Source organism: Centroberyx affinis, unplaced genomic scaffold (assembly GCF_046629955.1).
Source record: "Centroberyx affinis isolate AG114_WGS23_722 - 3 ecotype Tasmania unplaced genomic scaffold, CSIRO-AGI_Caff_v1 ptg005585l_1, whole genome shotgun sequence".
Classification (NCBI taxonomy): Eukaryota; Metazoa; Chordata; class Actinopteri; order Beryciformes; family Berycidae; genus Centroberyx; species Centroberyx affinis.
In genome coordinates this window covers 52,998-75,264 of record NW_027282810.1, presented here as the reverse complement: position 1 = coordinate 75,264, position 22,267 = coordinate 52,998, and the positions used below count along the sequence as shown (strand labels likewise).

Below are 22,267 nucleotides of genomic sequence, written 5' to 3'. Positions count from 1 at the left end.
TGAGTTGGCATCAATTATGACCAGTGCATTTAAATGTATGTAGGGCAGCAGCTATGCATTTCAATAATAGCTTTTCCTGAGAATGATATGAATACCATGGGTAATGATAAGGAATGATGCACTTGTAATAGCCTGTATACAACAATGACAGGACAGTTAAACCCTGTTTTTCCCTAAGCAGCATTTTTTTTTACTAATATTCTAGTGCTGACTCTTGTGTGGGGATGAAGGAACAGAGTTTGGGGAGACTCAAACAGAGAAGTAAGGAGGAGAAGCTTGCACAGTCACCAGTAGGGGGCAACAACGCCTTAGAAATAGAAATGAAATACTCTGAATTAAGGTAGTATAGTCTGTAGAACTCAAAACACTTTGTAGTACTCATGAGAGGCGCAGATGCGTGGTAATGGATTTTCATAGTTCTGTTCTAATGTTGTTGACTTTCAGTTTTGTGTTGTGTATTTAAAGGAGTTGTGACACTGCTGTAGAAAAGTATTTTCAAGGACATGCAATGAGCAGTAATAATATGTCTTTTGTCTCATAATTTTGTCCTTCCAGTCTTCCTCTTGTCCCTCCACTGGCTTCCAGTAGCTGCCCATAACCAATTCATACTTTTGGTCTAACCCTAACCCAAATGGTAGAGCAATCCTCCCTGCTGATTTTGGAGTCACTCCTCATCTTATGTTGTAGACGTATATCTTCACGCTACACCTCTCCTCCACCTCCCATCTTCAGCTGCACTTAGTTTCCCTAGCTGATAAAAAAAAAAAAAAAATCCTACCTACCCTCTTTGCCTCCCCTCCCACACACACACACACACACACACAGACATACACCCCCAACTGAGCCCAAGGGAGAAAAGGAGTGAATACTTTAATATGTGAGAGAATCAAGTTTTTTGCCTGGTTCTGAGACCAAAGAAAAATGCTGAATAAAATAATTCTTTAGCACAACAAAACATTGCCGTAAATCCCCTTTTGAGTGATGAATGAATTTCCAAACTGGTTGAATGATTTAGTCAAAAAGACATTAACTACTGTATTTGTGAGGATACACAGCTCACAGCTAGATCAGTCATCAGACAGACAGATACACAAAGTAAGACAGCCATACCACAGTTGACATTAAAAAGTTAGGCATGGATTAATTCGCTGACTGGCAGGCAAGTGGATAGTCATATCCACACTTATACATATATATATATATATATATATATATATATATATATATACATATATAATTTATATATATATAGACAAGCCCACGTCCTGCTGGTGAAGATCTTGTCTGGAGAGCAGCTCTACAGTCTGTGCTCTGCAGTGTGAGGTAGTTGGTTGTATGGTTTCGCATAATAAACAGCACGGAGATAACTGTACAACCTTCTAGCTTTCCCTGCGGAGTCACTTCTTGCCACGTCTAACATACCCCCAGCAGAGAGGTAAGTATGTTGTTAGCCTGCAAGGAGGATCTTCTAGTGGTTAATGACATGACTCGTCCTTTTCAATTGCATTGCCTTTCACTCTCTGAAGGTCTAATCAGATATTATCATTTCCTCACTCGGGGAAAGTCCTCGTGAAATCTTGTAACTTCCCCATGAAATAACTTTTCATTTTGTGTAACTACAATATCTGTAGCAGTTGGAAAGGATTGTCAAGAAGATCTCATATTAGTTGACAGGTTCTTGGTTGGATACTAGCAATCAACAGTTCCCAATACAGCTGAAGTGCCTCTGAAAAAGGGCACCAAACCCCCATTTACTGTATATCTACCAACCTCTCCAAGGACAGCTATTGAAAAACAACACAATGGACAATAAACCATACATAGACATGATACATCATATACTGTTTCACTATGAAAATTCAGGTCTCCCTGTCTGTACCTGGCAGTAATTTACTAGAGCCGTCTATCACTGTATACTACAACAGGTCAGAAAGCAGCCTTGTCTCAGTGTGATGTCTCCATGTGAGGGACGGCTTGTACCTGGCATTACTTTTTCTACACACACATTCTGTGTATCTTGGCTCTTTTGTGGACAATGGAACATGTACTTCCATGTTACATGTTACCTGGTCACAGACATACCACTTGCACATGCACGCCAACACTCATTGCCCCCTCCCATCCCCTCAGTGTGTCTGACTGGTGGTTGAGACAGCAGCCATCTGCAGTGCGTTACAGCCGGCTCTCCTCCCCTCCTGGAAGGGGAAAAAAGGGGCATATATCAGAATTGTGCTGATTCGGCACTGTCAGTTGTAGTGTTCTTTATCATCCCCACACAACACCGCTCTCCTGCCATAGTAGACAGCTGAACGTCTGTCAGTTGCAAGGTGTGTGGGGCAAGGATAATGTACATGTGAGGCAGCGATATCCACCCCACCTCTCTTTGTCATACGGCAAAAGAGATCGTTGATACCATTGACGAACTATGTGAACGTGGTATTTGATACAGCTGGTCTTTACTCATTTTCAAACTCTGCATATGTGCGGGCAGATTCTCATACACATGTAAACACATGCTCCTACACAGCACATGTATGCAGCTATAAAGATAGCTATCAAGGTAAAAGCCGTGTGTAGAATGCCCCAACCTCTCCCAATATAGAGCAACATGCGGCAACTGCAGCAGAGACTCACAGTGAAGCTAGCCACGTCAAAACAAACATGTTACTTTCTGTAAAGCTTGGTTTACCCTATACACATAACTTTTTTCTTTATTTTTTCGGGTGGTGGTTGTGAAAACATGATTGGCAAGGGGGTGCTGCCAGAATGGATGTTGTCTCCAGTCTCTCAGGATATAATGGCGAACTAGAGAAACCCAGTCCTGAGACAGACAAGGCAGACACCATCCCAGACTGATGATGTCATCCCTGTGGAACACTCCCAGTGCTTTGTCTCTCAGTGGCACTGCGGAGTGGAGCCGCAAGCACACACACATGCACACCCAGACACACACACACACCTGTCTATGACATTCTGCATTTGTCACTCAAAAGCATAGGCCCTGTCGTTGCCCCGTGCCAAGAGAGCTGCTTTTGCTTATTTTTAAGCCAAAATGGCTTCCAAATAGCCACTAGCTCAGAAGGACGTGCTCAAACGTAGTGTGGATTTACTGTACTCAAGCAGGCAAGAGGACAGACAGAGGAGAGCGGGAAAACACCCATGCACTGGGAAATTGATGTACTCTATAATGTATTCAGAATCACTTTATTTGTCATATGCAATAAATATACAGGAATGAGTCTTTGTGGCGTTGGTGCAGGGACATATAGAGCACGCTGTAGCATAAGTAGACACAGTGCAGGCACACACTGCACAGGATCACATTCAGTGCAAGGGGATAGTGCAAAACATATAATAGACTATACATATCACTCCACATATAGACATTCAGCACTCTATGCAAATTCAGGTAGCATGGCATACAGTATGATTGCAGCTATAGAGGGGGATGGTAAGAGTCCTGTAGTGCGTTGGAACAGTGTACCATGATAGTTGTGCTGAATAGGATGAAAGCACAAAATAAATCCAAGCATTACAGAGTACGTGTCTGTAATTCCTGAGGCTAAAGTGACATAGTGTACAACGACTTGTGCAGGCATTACGAGTATATAATGAATATTCATAATGTATTATGAATGTATAGTTGTATATATTCATGTGTCCGTTTGCATGATTATGGAATCGAAACTCCGTCTGAAACCCTTTTGAAAGAAGGTGAAGATGAATGCTTTTTGATCAGTTTCCATCACGTTGCTTGACAGTTCTTGCTTTTCAGACTGGCTTTAAAATTCTGGCTAAATGTTACAAGAGATTGATGTGACTACCTTTACCCTCATTTATCTCAATTTATTTTCCTTTTTGCTAGCCATGGTGTTAACTAGTTATCAGTCAGAGAGCTATTATCACTGGCATCAGTTGCATTGTGTTGAAGGCAAAAAAAAACAAAAAAACTTTTGTCTATTTGGTCCAAATGTATTTCCTTTTTCAATTCCACTCTCATTTGCTCTAAATGTTTGACACATTGGTGATATTCTCTGTTGTACAACATGGTCAGAACAGTTTAGGACCATTAATGATGCTTACACATCAAGTGTAGTGTTTATGCTCCATCTCACAGAACAGACAGTCAACCAGCGGGCCTAAATTAGATTTAGTTTCATTTCTAAATTTCCCTCAGGGCCGTATGATTCTGTTACACAACAAACACAAATGTACCAATGAGAAGCTCCATGTTCTCTCAGCTGAGTAGCACAAACGTTAAAGCAAATGTTACAGTACCACTATATAATTCCTGCCCCAAGACATCTGAACTGCCCGGGCAACCGAACAGGCATAATGCATTCAAAAATATATATATTAGGAGATGAAAATATATTACACAAGATAAAAAATATAAATATGCATAATATAAATATGTACAACTATTGCAATTTAATTTATGTATGCAACCAAAACAATTTTAACAGCAAATTGGACTGTAGAAGACATTTTGGAGTGGGTGTGCATGCGTGTTTCATGTTTTCAAAATACGTTGCCTTGGTGCCATTGTGTTTCAGTACTCCAGATATTTCACTGGTTCGAGCGCCCTCCATTTCCACAGAGTTTTGATTATTTCTGTTGACAATAACATCCGACTGTGCTTAAGTTTTATGATCATCAAACATCCGAGGCGTTCTTTGCAGTTGGCACAGCTTTCCACAATGGGTTTCTCGCCACTTCATCGAGCAGTTTATTTAGTGTGTTTGATGTCACTCAAGCTGCCATTTGCTGTACTGTATGAGCTAGACCATAAATCTTGTAATCAATTTAATGATGGTATGGTTGCTGTAAACATAGGAAGAGGCAGTAATGTCAGGCTCTCAGGTTCATGAGACTCCTGGGCTTAGTATTTTCTCTCTATTCTCATCCTATTAGAGATTCTGACCCTCCCCCTCCATCCCTACTTTCTGCTAGCCTCTCCGCCACCCTCCCCTGTCTCTCACACACAGTTCCTCTCTTTCCTAGACACATACACACACATTCACGCACGCACATGCATGCACACACACCCAACCGCACACACATACACACAAACACACACACTGCACTCTTATTCACTCTCTCTCTCCATCTCTCACACATTCACACACATATACGCACACACACGTAGCTCACAGACTGCAAGGGGGGGGTTACTGGGCTAGTAGAGACGTGAGGCTTGAAAAACGTGAAAGGAAAAAGAGGGAGATGGAAGGATGACGACTAGAGAGTGTAAAAGAGAGAGAGAGGAAGGAAGAGAAGAGACTTTGAGGTACAATGGATGCAGCAGCGACACTGATGCTCTAATATGCAAAGAGAGAAGACTGGAGAATTAGACCATGAACGCAGCAAGGAGGGTAAATGCGTGTGTGTGTGTGTGTGTCTTCTGTGTGCATGTGCAAGTGTTTGATAGCGTGTGCGCTGGGCAGTTTAGTGTGCTTGTGCTTTAGGGAGCATGTGAGCCCACAAGTAAGCATGCATTTTTTTTATTTTATTTTATTTTTTTGCAGTTTTGTGTCTGGGTGTTTCTGTTGGCGGCTCTGTGAAGACAAAGGGTGAGCTACTGTATCTACGTTGGTGGCAGTCGGGTAGGTAGGTAGAAAGTAGAATAATAGAATCAATACTATTGTCTGTAACCTACCTGCCACTGGGCTCTCTGTCTGGCCCCAGCATAGCCAGCCATCAGAGAGAGAGAGAGAGAGGGAGAGAGAGAGAGAGAGAGAGAGAGAGAGAGAGCTGTTTCAGTACAGAGCAAGCCTGGAACACAGACTCAGACTCACACTGAATGGGAAAAGAAAGGAAGAGGCTGGCTGTGAGTGGATCATTTCTCACAATTTCACTCACAAGGTGAATACAGATCAAGATTTGGCCATTAAAAATATATTTCATGTTAATCTTTTATGTAGAGGCTACAAGCGTTTTTAACTCAAACTTTTTCCATCACTAATTATTTAGATCCTTTCCTCTGATACAATTCTATAATTAAAACAAGTGGCGGTATTTAAGTGTAGATATGTGCATGCATTTGTGTACGTAGTTCTTTTCTGTATATACTTGATAGAGCATGAATGCTGATGGTGTGTCTGTGTTTGCACATGCTTTTGTGAAAAGCTGTTTAATTAGTGTGCACATGTCTGGGCTACATATTGCAGACAGGTCATTTCTGAGTTTTTGCCTGCTCAACATTTTTCTTTTCCACCCTTTCATTTCAAGTTTGATCTATAGCACTGTACTTTTTCTGTAATTCTCCCTTCCTTTGACAGCCTTCAATTGTGCATCTGAAATGAGAAATGGTGCCTCTTAAATTCACCTAATTGATCTTTTTTTTCAAAATCAATTAGCTGCTGTCAAAGGATTTAAATGTTGTCTTTATGATTGGCCATTTGTCTGATACGCATTTACACCTGCTGTCATATATTATCTTGTAGAATCAAAATGTTCAATATGAAATTTGCATTTCTGTTGTGTTATGTGTATGAGCTATCTTCCACTGAATTATTGAAATTATTGTAATTATTTTTTTTTACTAATCCTGACATGAATTATGACATTTGAATCAGTTTTTACCTGAAATGCAACCTCTACCGCAGACAAATACATAATTCATTTCTAGGTGAAGTTATGATAAATGTCTCTATTATTCCCTCTGGTCTGTTCCAGCTGCCATTTCTGTCAGATCCGGCATTACCTAAAATGATCTAAAATCACACATATGTTTTCCAAATTCTTGAAGCCTTCATTTAGGCCTGTAGCATATAAAATCAACCTGTAGGTAATGCATATAAAAATGCTGTTCATTTGATGCAGCACATTACATACGCAGATTGCACCTTTATTCACATCCACACACAGATTTTTTATATAAAGAGAAAGTATGTTACCAAGACAGATGTATCATAAAATGCAAATTTTTCCATATTCCACACCATTAGGACAATTTTTATTTCAGTCTTTCCCAGTCAATATGTGTCATTCTGTCTGTCTACCAGCAGGTGGCATTGGCTTATAATATCTCTACGCAATGAATTGTCTTTCTGCACTAAAATGTATGTATTGCATTGATAATTTGTCTATATTGATAACAAAAAAAGAACATTTCGATGGTAGGTTCATATTTCGTAGGTGTTTGACTGTCTCTAAAAGTGCTGTTGTCTCACTTCACTCACAGACAGATTGACGTCTTACAGATTTGCCCAAATGGATTCAGGTCTTCCTTGTCCTGCCCTTCTCCTTTCCCCGTCTTCATAACCATGAAAAACTAGTTTCATCTTAGCTGGTAAGTAAGAACACAGATCCTGTTTTACTCTTTGCTTGGAACTGTTAAAAACAAGAACTGCATGGAGATGTCATCAAGCTTTTGAGATCAATGCCATGTAAAATTCCACTGACTTTGGTTTAATTTTGGTTGACTAATTTCCTGTATAGGGGAGCTTTGGAAGATTGAACTATGAAAGTTATACCTCTGCAATAACTAAGAATCAAGATGGATTTGATATGTTTTCAGATCCTTTTCACGACATGCATTTCATGTTCTAAGGTAAGATTCTGTTTACATGTTTTACATATGTACGAGTTTAAATGAGCTTTTAGCTTAATGAGCTCTCTCAAAAGCTATTATGCATTAATTGTTTTCAGTGCTAGCTCAATACATAACGTTGAAAATGCAATGTTAAATTACATTTAACAACCATTAAAATGAATTGTTTTTGTCTCATCCACTGTGTGCTACACTGCAGCATTGTTGATATTCTATGTACCTGTTGTGAAAAATGGTTTGCTTCTGATAGGTGTTCTGTAAGACAAAAGGTTTACTGTACAGATAAAAGGTGGACAAATATGGCAATAAGGATTATTGTTAGATATTCTGTATTAATTGAACTGATCAGTTTTGCTTCTATTCTGCAGCAAACCAAGAGGCTGGTTGGTGCCGCAGAATCCAAATGTCAGATGAGGTCATATCTTTGTCTCATTGCAGCGACTATGCGGTTCTTTCTTTTTGAAAGACATTTTGTCTATCAGTCCTTTTGTAAGTCTCTAAAAGTTCCCTGTGTATTTTCATTTCCCAGTATGCCCCTCTGTCCCTGAGACCCTTAACCTGTGAGGTCAAAGCAGGTCACAGGTGAGGTCCTCGGGAACAGGGCTGCATTCAGTTTCAACGTGCCATAAAAAAGGAGTGTTTTGTAAAAATGAGCCTATTTCTACTCAGCAAAATGAGTGTCTACTGAAAATCCTCTGTTTAAATGTTTGATGTTCCCTTTGGTATTATCACCACCGCTTCAGACAGCTTCAAATACTGGAATCTTACAAAGTAAACTCTCAGATGTTAACTGTGATGTGATGTCTCATTTTATTACAGATCTAATAGAAATGTTTCATTCACAGTCCTCAGTATCCAACTGTATGTCTCTTCAGTATGTTGGCTGTTCTGAAGTGTTTCTTGTAACTACATACAACATCTATCATGTCGAATGATATGATCAAGCCCTGGCAGACTGAATTCATGGACAAGAAGACAGCAAATCCTCCTACAGCAGAAGAATTCTCAGGGGGCCAACCCTATTGGCTGGCTTCGTGTTAGAGCCCTCATTGGGGGCCAGTAGGAAGACAGCCGAGGGTTGTGACCCCGTCATATTTGTCATCTTCTAAAATCTATTGGAGTCAGATTGCTTGTTGGTACGACATATGCAAGTTGCTGTACTGTGAAAGTATTGTATGAGCCACTCTGTGTGTTACCTGATTAATAAAAGAGGGCAAAAAGTGGTTTCATGTGTGAATTTGTGACGAAAGCAAGCGATGCCTGACTACCTGATAACAAAAAGATTCAGAGGTGTTAAGTATGCAATGATCTCCGGCAACACAGTTTTTTCTTTTTCCTTCAAATTCATCCTCTTATGTAGGATCTTTGCGCAGTGGACCGATTGTACCTGAAGCACCAATCTCTGTCTTGATTGTACAGCTTAATTGTGTGACTATTATTCCCATTTCTTTTCTTTTATTTCTATGTAAGTGTGTCATCTTCCAAAACATGCTCTATAAAATTGTGTCCTGTTCAGACGCACACCAGTTTCTTTGGCAGCTCAACATTTTATTGCGCTGTGAATGAGTGGATTTTATGTCCTTGTAAATACTGTAGACATGTATGAGGAGATTCTATCAAAGTGCCCTTGTCGCCAGACACATGCTGTATACAAACACCCACACACGCTTTAATGCACAGACGCAAACACACAAACAGACACACACACACACACATTCGGGACATTCCATGTTGGACTGTCTGACTAGCTATCTGACTTTGGCAGTCCTGGAGCAGACTCTTGCCTAATATTGATTGGCTTGTCTGTGTGGAGACAGATGAATGCATTAGTACCCAGCTCACCCTGCCACTGGAAATATATTAAGTTCATGTATTAGGCACTCTGTCTGGTTACCATGGAGATGCACCGGGAGTGAGGGACTGGGGAGGAGGGGTCGGGGGGGGGGGAGGATGGGAAAGGATGGGAGAGGAGTGGGGGATACAGGATGCGATGAGGCAGTAGACTTGATTTGTAGTCCCACACTCTCTTCTCTCTGTCTCTGTTTGTCACACGTGTCCTTTCATGCCTCTTTCACCTATCTTTCTATCCTCTTTCTACTCACTTTTTTCCTCCTCTATTATACCCCCTTTGTTTTCTTTACTTTTTTTCCCTTCATGTTCTGCTATCTCTTTTGTCTGGCGTTCTTTCCCCCCTTACTTTTTACATTTCTGCAGCCCCATGAGCGAGGATTGTCACTTTCTCCGCTGCTCATTATCCTATTGATTTTGGTGTCCTCTGCTGCGCTGCGTTTTTATCCCTCTTTTTCTACTTGGCTTTCATTCTCAGTTTCCCCATCTCTAGACCACCAGTTAGACTTTATCCTTTATATATTTCTCTCGGGTTTTCTTGCAGACAGTCTCCCCACTTTATCCCTCTACGTACATAAGCATTTAACTCTCTCTTCATCTGCCCCTCTCCCTCCCCCCTCCCGCCTTGGCTCACTCCATCTCTGTGCTCTGCAGTAAAACTGGTGCATTGAGGCAGCAGGAAATGGGGACTAGAGACAATAGAATGGAGGGAAGTAGAGGGGAGGCTGTGATGCTCTCCTCTCACCACCCAAGCATGCTGAGAAACCGTGTAAGCAGGATACATTCAAAACCCCACTGTTTATTTCACTTGGGATATTAGGCTCTGTCTCTACTATGGGCATCAAATTCATAGTAACAGCTTTGATTACAGCAGCTTCTCCTGGAATGTGAAACCTTGGAATTCCCACCCTCTTAGCCATTATGACATCATGCCTTGAATTATATGGGTGAATGTGGCTTCAGAGTGAAACATTTTCCACACAGTGTTACTGTAAAATGTGGATGTCTGTTTTGTGGGTCCTGCATGCCAGCTTGCTGTTCAGCCCGTCTCTAAGCTGTTATCAGTGCTTGGTTGACGTGGGAGACAGTCTCCGGCTGTGTTGGGGTCACGTTTTGACTGAATACAATATTAGGAACGTTGACTCCTGCGTTAGGAAGCTGGACCGTATATTCAACGACAATGAAAGAGTAATTGAAGCTGGCAGAGTAGGTGAGAATTGGTCCTTTTTGTTCTCATGGCACACACAATAAAATCAGTAAATTTCATTCATGATAATTATCAAATCACAAGTAATAGGTTGGGTGCATCTGGACATGTAGGAAGGAAGCTGGCTTGTGATTATGTGATATGTGTTCATCTTTTCAGGAAAAGGCTATGATGAGCAGCTGAAGAAAATCCTGGATGCGGAGATCCTGCCCATGGTAGAGGAGTTTGACAAGAAGCTGAATAATGGTATCTAGCCATCTGCCTTGTTAGCCACATAACTACACAAGTAAATTAGTCTTAGAGCCTTGGAATTGTTAAGTAAGAAGAAATGGAGAAATGACAGAATCAAAAATGACGCCCTAGAGCACACACTTCAGCAAGATATGTTGAGCCAAATATTTCTGTCTTCCTCCTCCTACTCCTCCTTTCCATCCATCAGATACAGTATATGAGGAAAGGCTGCAGACAGCGGCAGACAATTTCATTGCAGCTGCCTCCAAACTGCCTAGAGGTGAGACATGTCCCCTTCCCCTCTCCTTCATCTTTTCATCTATAGTAATGCCTATATTAGGTCATTACATCTCCCTCTGATCTCGATAAGGACACCACTTACTTTCTTACAGCTTCACAAATTGCTGTGGAGAACAAAGGCAGCAGTCAGGTTGAACTGACTTGTATTTCGGTACACTTGTGATAAATCTAGTAATCTGATCTACATCACATTTGGTCATCTAAGTCAACTAAATCTGTGATAACGAACTGTCTTGTCTTGCATTGTTTTCACAGTCTCCGGATGTTTCCCTCCATGCGGTTAGTTTTGTTCCATTTCATCTATTCTAATTCATAATTTCTGTCTGGGAAACTTATATTTACAGTATGCATGTTATTAGAAACAGAATATCTTCAGATGCCACTGTCATTAATATAGCAAGTTAGCTTGACCCTAAAGTTTCAGGGGTAGACATTACATTAATTGTTACTTTCTGTATACTGTGCTATTTCCTCACTGTACTCTTGGTCTTGTCTGTGTCATGTTTAAATTTTATGGGTCCATCAGGTTTCCAGAAAGCAGGCGCTGTATACAACTGTATTACCTGCCAGTATGACTCCTGTGAGTTCCCTCTAGACTGTCCAGGTGAGTACTAATGATGTCTCCAACACACTTGAGTCAAAAAAATACTGGATTACTGATCCTGTTACATCACCATTTTAAACTGAAAAATTATGGGATACTAATCCAGACTTGACACAGTCTTACATAACTGTGTTTTCACCTTCACAAGCATCCACTTGGTGCTTCTGATCCTTGAAATGCTCTTAGCAGAAAGTCGGGATTTGAAAAAGCGACCAAGGCTAGGTTTTATTTCCACACATAATATCTTTTGCACCGAGCCCCCAAGGTACTCTTTAAGTCCTTGGCTTCTTTATGCAAGGTGACAGTTGACTCCCACACACCATGGTATTCGTATCAACCCTGTACAGCACAGTCACTGTTTAGCATATCATCACTTTTACTCCACTCCTCAGAGACTGGGCTTAAGTATTATCATTAGGAGGGCTCAGACTGCAAGAGCTCCCCCCCTGTGAATGTTATGTACGTGTTTGTGTGCATGTTTGTGTGCGTGCCTTGTGTATGTGTGGGTGGGTACGTGTTTGTTTCAGTTACAGAAATCAAAGTAATGGAGAACAACAGGACTCGTATGTGGTGCGATGTGCCATTTCCCTTACCTGAAGATATCGAGGTGATCTGGAGGTATGCAGCAGAGGTACGTCTGACGGTCGCTGCACTGCAATGTAATTTCCAATTCAATTCCTGGAATTGGAACTGGAATTGGAATTGCCCCCAGCTCTAAGGAAACACAATTGGGACAGGAATTGAATTCCATTAATTCCATGAAATTCCATGAAATTCCACTTCTAAGGCTCTCTTGACATGCTAAACATTATAAATCAAACATTAATCAAATAAAAGACAGTTAAACAAATCAATTACATGCAATCATAATGTATGTATTATGGTTATATGTTATGCAGCAAATACCACCTGAAAAGTACCTTTAACATATTCAATATTCAATATTGATAATATATAACACCACATTTAATCTCAGATATATGGTAAGAAAAAAAAAAAACATGGAATGTCCCAGAATTCCATTGAATTAATTAATTCAATTCCAATTCTGTTTCCTGAAGGTTTTTTTTTTTTTTTTTTTCAAATTCCAATTCCAGTTCCTCAGTTGAATTGGAATTGATTAGGTCATTCATGAATTGACCCCGACCCTGGTGCATAATCACATAAATGATCCATGCCAACAGAATGTTCGCCCAGCTTTGTTATATTTCTGACAGGTGAAAACGCAGCAAGTGGATCAGTTTAAAGAGGTGACTGTGGGGGTGGACAGGCTCTACTCCATCCCCTCAGCCAGCTTGCAGCATCAGGGAACCTACCAGTGTGAGATCTACTCAGGCCAGCATTCCATAGTCAGATTGTACTACTACCTCACAGGTAACAACACATACCAGTACAATATATCACCGCACATTGTGACATTCTTCTGAGCTCAACTCAAGGAAGAACTCACAATGTTGGTGGCTAGGGCTAGAATGAATTGTTTGTGTTTGTGGCCATGGTTTAGAGCAAGTAAGTATTTATACTATTTTTTTCTTTCTTTCTTTTTTATGTCATTTTACTAGACAAATCATGTAATTTTTGTGTTTTATGTAAAGCACATTTGAATTTGCCTTGTGTATGAAATGTGCTATATAAATAAAGTTTGTCTTGCCTTGCCTACCACTGGCTTGATGATAATTATACCAAAATCTCATAAGGAATTATTACAACTTTTAAAGACTTAATAAATCAGGAATCTTTACCTCTTGTATCCTCAACAAAATTCCAGTCAAACTCCTAATCGTCTACAATTTTTGCTTATGTTACACCCTCCCTCCTTTACCAAATCCTTTATGTCTCATTTGTGTTCACACCCCCCTCCCAATATTCCTTCTCACCATCTCTCTCCACCTCTTTCTCCAAGTGACACCCCAGGTTGTGGTAGGCCAGGCGGAGCTGCAGGAGATATTCGACCTGTCTCTACTCCCAGGAGGGCGGATAGTCCCCGTGCCTGGTGGTCCTCCCCACTCCCTCCCCCTCCTCCCCTTGCATGTGCTTCTCACCGCCTGTCTGACTGCTTCGCTGCTGCTGCTATTCCTCTCCCTGGGGTAATACAGAGCTATTATTTGCACAATATGAGACATATACGGCAAAGAGACAGGGATACGCATACTTTTCCAATGAATTCAAGATGTCCCTAGCTATTCTGCATAATATACAGCTAAGAGGACTGCATATTATGAGGTTATAGAGTGGTATCATGTCTCCCACTTTGTCTCTGGACATTTCAGGGTTCTGTACTGGTGGTCAATATCAGAGAGCACAAGTGATGGTGAGCAGGCTGAGGGAGGTGAAGACTCAAGATGCCCAGTTAGGGAGATATATGTGGTGCAATAAAGCCATTTCATCAAGCCTCTGCTCATCCACTGAAGGTTACGTCATATCTTACAGAAGCCTGTATCTGACTCCTTCCACCACTAGAGGGCAGGACACATCTTTATCACAGATATCCAGTCCACACATTGTATGTTCCACTGAGTATGATGACCACATTTAAGACTGCAGTTTATATTCAACAGAAGATTTAGAGCAGTTTTCTACAATTTCACTACAATTTCTACAAGTTTTACTCTTCAGCTAAATCATTCAGATTTTAGACTCTTTGTTTTTTTTTTTGTTTTTTTTTTTTCAATTTTTTGGAATCACAAAATTTAAAATTAGTTTCGGACACAAAAAAAAGTATTTTCGTTGCAGCATCGTGCCACGGGTTGACTGACATGAAGGAGATGAAAGTGAGGGCTGGACTTGCTTCTAATTGGTCGATGGGACTCGTCCCGCCCATCGTCCCACCTCACCTTTTTGTGTTGGTTGTGTGTTCAGATTTGGCAGCTGCTCTGGCGGCTCTGGAAGATGGGGGAGCCACAGCTAGATCTGATTTGGTGGGGGGCAGACAAGGATGCTGTATAGGGATGTTGTGGGTGCCTGCTCATGTACAGGTAGAAGGTAACGAGGGTGCAGATAGGGCAGCCAAGGAAGCAGGATGTTGGGAGGATGGAGTGATGTAGTATCATCACAGAAGGAATCCATAACCAGCGGGAGAGGGGACAGGAGAGAGGGAGTAAAGAGAGGCATTTCTTAAACATCCAGCCATCAATGAGGGAAGGAAGCAGAGCTGTGATGAGCAGGGAGGATGAGGTAAAGCTGACTAGGCTGAGGCATTTTGGGCTGGGTAGTGGACTGGTGTTGGTTGGGAAACACTGGAATGGAAAGTGTACAGAGTGCTGGGTAATGGAGACAGTGAGTCATGTGATGCTGCAGTGACCTTGCTGCGGGAGGGGAAGAAGAGAGCTATCTGGAGAGTTGGCTGATATGTGTGTAAAAACCTTTTTCTTAAGAGTACTGTTTGGAGAAAGTGAGCACCAAAGTCAAATTGCCAAGAAGATAATAAACTTCCTATGCCTTCCTCGGACCTGTATTGAAGGATATAGGCTCAAACAGTACCAACTAGCCAGTGGAGCCTCTAATTAACCAAAGGGAGGCAGCAAAGCACAGACTGCACCTAGTCTAAAGTCTACAAGACGCATTGTGACTCAAAGCAACTGACAATCACATTAGGGCACTGGGTGGTTGCTGTTTTCAAAGCCAAAGACAACATCCCGAAAAACAAGTCAGAGACGGATTTGAGGATGTACTGTAATTGCGGTAATGGTTATTTTTCTGAGAATGTGACACTGTGCTCATACATTGGCCAACATATTCATTGCTAGACTAGTAAACACTCAAAACTGAACCTATTAGTTCGTAATGGGGTGTTGCCCAAGAATGCATGGCGAGATTCATTGAACATCACATAACAGATTCTACTTTCATATCAACAGAAACATAAAAGGAAATATGAATTTGTAAAAATGCTTTGTGGTCAAGTAAAATAAAAAGTGCAAACTTGCATAATGTAGTGTAATTTAATGGCGAATCTCTATATCTGTCTCCATTATTCAATTTTAAGTCAGCTTTAAGTTTTATTTAGAGTGCCGCTCACACAAAGGTGTCCCATAGTCCACTGTTTTTATATAGAGGCTGTATTACAAAGGGCATGGTTGAAGTTGATGTAGCTGATTGTCCATATTCACACATATACACACACACAGTACACACACACACACACAGTTGATGAGAGGATGTTTGGTCTTGTGGAGGCAGGGCAGCAAGATATGGGACAGGCAGGGCGTGGCAGAGCAGGACACTGGTGTTGCTGGATTTTAGGCTGTGCGGCTCCCAGGAGACACGGGGAGAAAATGAGGATTAGGATTGTGGGTAGGCAACAAGTATATTAATTGGGTCTGCCTTCACTTATTTTGCAGAAAGCTAGTGTTCATAGAATCAGCATCAGGCGATATCGGTGTTAATTGAACAGGTAAGACTTAAAGTGAGTTATTTGTCCCAAAGCAATTTCAGCATGATGGATCTTGCTTGTGGCAAATGCTTCTCAATCAGCTGTTGCTGCATGTTCATACCCCCTCTCGCCTCAGTTCCTCGCCTTTGAGTGGTCCTTCTGATACATCACTAACACCTCTGAGTGTCAATGAAGGGGGAGTGTTTTGGGGGCATAATGGGACAGGGGGACCCACTCTGCCCAGCCTGCCTCCAGAAGGAAGAGGGAAACACAAGCAAGACAAGCAGAGTGGGTGGGGTCATCACACATAACACAAATCGGACATAATTTACTCAATGATTTCTGCGAGTTGTTAGACCTGTTCATCAAGCAATTGAGCGACAGCACTAAATGTTTGTCATATAGGGTGTGCCAAAAATGTGTATGCCCTTTTCTCCCAAATCACATTTCATCAGAACACATGCTTTTCACTTACTTATGATTCACTTCAAAACATTTGTCAAGACACAGGATATAATGTTACTATCCCTTGTGCCATAATCCAAGGTGAGCATTCATATAGAGGCCCAGAGTTTAACAGAATGATTTACTACCATGCAAATATTGTTTGTACCATAGAAAACATCAGCCTGTATGGTCATAAACTTACAGGACCATGACATGCAGCAACATTCTCCAGCTACCTCCTCCAGCTTGCAGGGTGAATGAGTGTTAGCGTTAACAAGTGGGCACAACTGGCACAGTAGAGCCAAAAGATGGACATCATAACAAAATGTACAATTCATGTCTGCAAAAATATATAAACAAAGTAATCAGAGCTCGAATAATGTTGCTGAAAAATATTGTGTCAGACGGCCTTGTTAATGGTGCGTATGGAGCAATACTTAATATACAGTAGTTAGCAAAATTCTAGACAATGAGGGAAGTAGTAGTATTAGTGGTAGTAGTATTACTTCCCATATTCCATTTATGTGGTATTTGACAACCCCAAAGTTTGCCAAATTCAACAGTCAAAAACATGCACAGTTGACTCTGAAGGAAGAAATATCACCATCATAAAACCAGAAGAAGATGAAGTCACAAATAGTGAAGGTTTACAAAGGCAATTCCCCATAAGTTTGGCATGGGCAGGACTGACAGTAGATAAAGTTGTCGTTTCACTCAAAAAGATTTTTCATCAGGACAAGCATATGTCGTTCTTAGTCGTGTTACAAGTGTCAGTGGCCTAACAATCAAATACTTCAAAGAATCTGGCATTTATTGTAAAGTACATGATGCCATAAGCAAAATGAAGGCCTCGCATAAACTCTACCACTGGATGACATTTGGGGAAAAGAAATAAAACCAAATTCTACGCATTTCAATTGGAATACTACATGGTCAGATGTATCTTTATCATCCATATCATCAGGAATCATTACAGTAATTATCAATTGATTCACTATAACTTCATACATAGATGTGATGCAAAATCCCAGAATGTAACCTGCTGGGCAGCTCTTTGAGAAAAATTATTATTCTAAATTTGTCAGACATTAATGTTCCTTTTTTCTTTTTTTATGTAGACACATCTCTATCATATAAGGAATGAGCATTAAGATGCTTGATATGTGTCCACCTGTAAGGTCTTTATGTTCCATAAGCGATAGGAAAATTGTTGCGCTAATGGGTTCCTGGTAGAGTGGAACTGGGGTGTAAGGAGCTGGTCCAGAGATAGGTCAAGGGTGGGGTTATATAGTGCGGAGGAAATGTGAATATAAGCTATGCACCACTAGGCCTCTAGGTGTCACTGCATTACAGTTAGCTACACGAGGACAAGGGCACCTCAAGGCTATGGCTATACTGAATCACTTACTCTTTATAGCAGAGCTTTGAATCATTGCTGATTGCTTCTTGGAGTAAAGAAGCCTGTGAAAAAGACTCTGTAGTACTCTGGCTGACAAAGGTCTCAAAGCCTCACTTGCCAAGCTTCAGTTCTGCCAACCTCAAGTGAAATATCTTGGATATATTCTTAGAGGCTCACAAAAACTATTGCAGTAGTGTGAATACCTGCTCCAACCTCTGTCTCACCTCCCCCGACCAAAAGTGAACTGCTATCCTTCTTGGATGCCGCTGGCTACGGCAGGCAATGGATATTTACCTCCACCAAGGAGGTTATGTTTTCAGTGCCGTTTGTTTGTTTGTCTGTTTGTCTGTTAGCAGGATTACGGAAAAACTACTGGCCCGATTTTCATGAAACTTTGTGGAAGGGTGTAGCATGGGCCAAGGAAGAACCCATTAAATTTTGAAGTGGATCCGGATCCAGATGCCCTTCTAGTTGACTATGCTGCTCTGGACCTCCCTCTCTGTGATGTCACCACCTCTGACAAACCCAAAGACATTGTATGGACTCCTGAACTGGTTGATGCCTTCAGTGCAATGGAAAAAGTCCTTGCTTTTCCTGACTACTACTTTTCCTGACTACAAACTGCCTTTTTCCCTTTTTGTGGGTTTTGCCACTGAGGTTCTGGCACGGTCACATGTTGGCTCACTACGATCTGTAGCCTATTACAGCTTGGCTCAGCTTGGCAGTGCTGCCAAGCTGAGCAACATGCCACCATGTCTGTGTGCTGTTGCTGCTGCTGCTCTCTGTGTCTCTAAATGCTCTCGCCTCACCCTTGATTCTCCTCCTACTTATTGTACCTCATTCTGTCTCTATTCTACTTCAACAGTCAGCCAAAACATTTAACTTCCTCTAGAAACTCCATATAAAAGCAACATTTTTGGCAAATCCTAATCTTACTATCAAGCGCTCACCACCTATTAAGCCATCCACATTTGTGCCCATTTGCTGGAATCGTGATTGTGTACAAACTGTTCTGACAGTAACTTCTTCCAGACCAGATTCAGAACAAACTTGTATTCCCGATAGTGACTGTGTTTTCTATATTGATGGCAGCTCTTGTAGACATTCTAATGGGCAAGACTTAAATGCTAGATATCCAGTAGTCACTGATCATGAAGTCACTGGAAGTGCAAAGTTCCCTAACAATTGTTCTGTACAGGCAGCTGAATTACTTGCTTCCTCGTAAATCGTCTGTCATAAAATGTGAGGCACACACTTCTTCCACTTCTCTAACTGCTAAATGTAATGCTAGGGCTAATATGTGCTAATATGTGCATCCCTGCTTGTTTTACAAGCAGGGATGGGTTAGTACTGTTGTTAGTGACCCTGCCCCTACTTTTACAGTTTTTCTCAATCACTTAGATGCATTTCCCGAAACAGTAACCACATTCTCAAAAATTGGCCACGGCACTACTTCAGCTCTCATTGTGTTCACACAAAATGCAAATTTTAAAGCACATTTTGCAAAACACTAAATGCAACTGAGAATTGCGTAGACGCAGTTCTCATTTAACTATGACATGCTGGTCAAAATAGATTGTACTTTTGTCAGTCGGCTATGTACATTTCACACTTGCATTGACGCAAAATACTACAACAAGCATTGTGTTTATACAAAAAAGGCCAGTGTGACGTGTCATTCCAGGTTATTTTTAAGAAAAAATAAAATAAATAGATAAAAATGAATACATTTTAAAAATGCATATGGATGCATTTCACTGGAGTTTGACCTGTCCAATATCTGAGAAGATAAACTCCAGTGAAAGTGCACCTCCATGTATTTTTGGATATAGTGAGAAGAGCTTGATATTTTTTTTTTTCTTTGAAACATGACAACCTGGACCCTAATGCCATCTGTGAACCTCACATTCCAGACTATACTTTAATCCATTTTACACACTTTTTCATGGCACTGTACGTATACTGTATAGGCTACACAGTCTGTCCAGTTTTGATGCAAATACTTAGCATTTTTTTGTGTCAGCAATGATCAAAGGGTGCTATCCATTTGGTGACAGTGTTGGTGTTTGGTGACAATTGATTGACTGACTTTGTGTGTTTTGACATATGTGGTTAATGTTTTGAGAGTTTTAGTTTCTTTTGCATGGGTGGCATGGTGTTTTGAGAAACACTTTGGCTGTTTTGGGAATTGCACTTAGAGTTTTGAGAATGAGGTTAGCATTTAGGAAAATGCATCTAAGCGATTGAGAAAAACTGTAATGAAGTCGCTATGTTACAGACAAGTGCTGATACTAAGTGGCTGGCATGGGAATCTGTTGGATATCTTAAGGCATCAGATGTCACCCTGATGGTCTTGTTGTTGCTCCCCAAGCAATGCTTCCTACTTTGATCAGGTTGTCACATGAGCAGGCCCATGTGTCAAAAGGGGGTATGGGAGCTGCAATAACGTCACAGTGGTATGCACCTGGTTTCACAGGGCAGGCAGAACAGTATTGTAAGAGATGTGTAATATGTCAGCAGCACAATACTGGTGCACCAGAGAAAACTACACAGTAATAGTGACAGGGACACTTCACAGCTTTCATATTCCTTATCATGCACAGTCTGCAGGAGCTGTGGAGAGGCAAAATGGCATCATAAAGAATAAACTGGCTAAGCTCTGTAATGAAACAGGACTGAAATGGCCAGATATCCTTACGTGTACTGATGTCTATGAGGGCAACACCAAATAGACAGACAGAAATGTCTCCACATGAAGTTCTAATGGGAAAGTCAATGTCAACTGAACTAACACCTCTTCGCCCCCTCTCTAAGGTCGAGCTGCTGCCTGGGGACCAGGCCAGGATGAGGAAGTGACCCTGATCCCATGCCAAGGGATCCAATGCCTGGAGTAGAGGCCCTGAGGAAGAGGACATCAGTCCCCTGTCACCGGGATCAACACAGACCCAGGACAATTGTGCGAACATTAAAAGAAAAAGAAAAACATGGATGGACATTGCAATGATTTGTATCTGAACTTGGGTCATACCATAGCTTTTATGGCTAACAACAATTGCTTAATCTGTGGACTGATCCATCACTCCACCACTCCCTATGGGTCCAAATAGTCTCTCTGAAAAACAAAGTAGATTATTTATTGGCTAGTCAAGGTGGAACATGTGCTGTAATTGGTTCAGAATGCTGTACATAATTCCAGACTACAATAATGTCACAATAGCTCATATCATTGATCATCTTAATGATCAGTCCACTCACCAAAACCTTACTAAATTTTTGGTTGGTTGTCCGATAAGATTAGTGCTTTTGATATGTTATTTCATAATAATCTCTGTACTATTATTGTATTGCAAATTTTTTTTGTGATGATTTACTGTTTGAATATGTTAATCTGTTCTTGTTGCAATAAGGTCTCTGGTTAATGGATATGATCATTTTTTATCAGAGAGAATGAGGAACCTCTCAACGCCTTAGCTCCATACATGGGTTCTGCTAATTTTATTAACCTACCTCACCTTTATTCTACTTTTACCTAATTCTCCCTAACTCCACCCTTGTATTAATTTGTACTATTTTTATTGTATATTTTTTATCTTTATGGTTTAATTTTTATGAAAACTACACCTCTACATATTGTAATGAAGGTTTCAAGCCCCAGGGAAGATGGTATCTTACTCTGTATTGTGAATATATGTTCAGTTGAGCTACGTAATCAAAAAGAGGGAAATGTGGAGGAATATGAACTGTGAATGCGCCATTAGGCCTGTAGGTGTCACTGCAGGCACATTGTTTGAAATTTTCCATGATTCTCTGTTAGCTTCTCCCAAAGCGTGCATATACTGTACATACTAGACCTGTATCCTGTGTTTGGTGAGAAGAATCATTTCACTGCTATGGTGATGCCTTTTCTCCCATACACATGAAAATAAAAGCAAAATCAACAGCAATCAACTGAGCTTGTTTATTGAAGAAATTCCATGACAGCAGGATAAATGTGGCACATTATTGCAGGTTAAGACAATGTTTAGGTGTGTGCTTGTTTCAGCAAGTCACACTGATACACTTTTATTTAGTTCTTTATTTTTACCTTTATTGTTCTAACTGTTTCTATCTTCTATCTATTCTATTATCTTCCAGACACTTTTTCGCAAATTAATTCAGCTTGAACTGTTATTATAACCGTGTATTTTCTAAAAGATTCGATTCACAGTTGACAATGACTGGTGGAGTGTTCAGCTCTGCTGGGTGATGTCACAATTCACTCTTCTTCCCAACTAATCAGTTTTCAATATACAAATTATTGCTGT

General features: G+C 40.8%; 1 protein-coding gene across 1 annotated transcript; it reads left to right on the top strand.

The window, feature by feature from the left end:
- Positions 1 to 10,399: 10,399 nt before the first annotated feature.
- On the top strand, positions 10,400 to 20,857 carry spaca6 (sperm acrosome associated 6). The gene is made up of 11 exons (XM_071546987.1): positions 10,400 to 10,613; positions 10,770 to 10,856; positions 11,050 to 11,121; positions 11,397 to 11,420; positions 11,668 to 11,745; positions 12,273 to 12,376; positions 12,963 to 13,119; positions 13,649 to 13,832; positions 14,016 to 14,074; positions 14,605 to 14,727; positions 20,778 to 20,857. Exons 1-11 carry the CDS (start codon positions 10,400 to 10,402, stop codon positions 20,855 to 20,857), a joined length of 1,182 nt encoding a protein of 393 aa, XP_071403088.1.
- The last annotated feature ends 1,410 nt before the right edge of the window (positions 20,858 to 22,267 follow it).

Coding starts and splice junctions, on each gene's coding strand:
- spaca6 (XM_071546987.1), top strand. CDS start 10,400: ATGTGGATGTCTGTTTTGTGGGTCCTGCATGCCAGCTTGCTGTTCAGC. Junction 10,857..11,049: donor TGACAAGAAGCTGAATAATG/GTATCTAGCCAT, acceptor TCCATCCATCAG/ATACAGTATATGAGGAAAGG. Junction 12,377..12,962: donor TCTGGAGGTATGCAGCAGAG/GTACGTCTGACG, acceptor TATTTCTGACAG/GTGAAAACGCAGCAAGTGGA.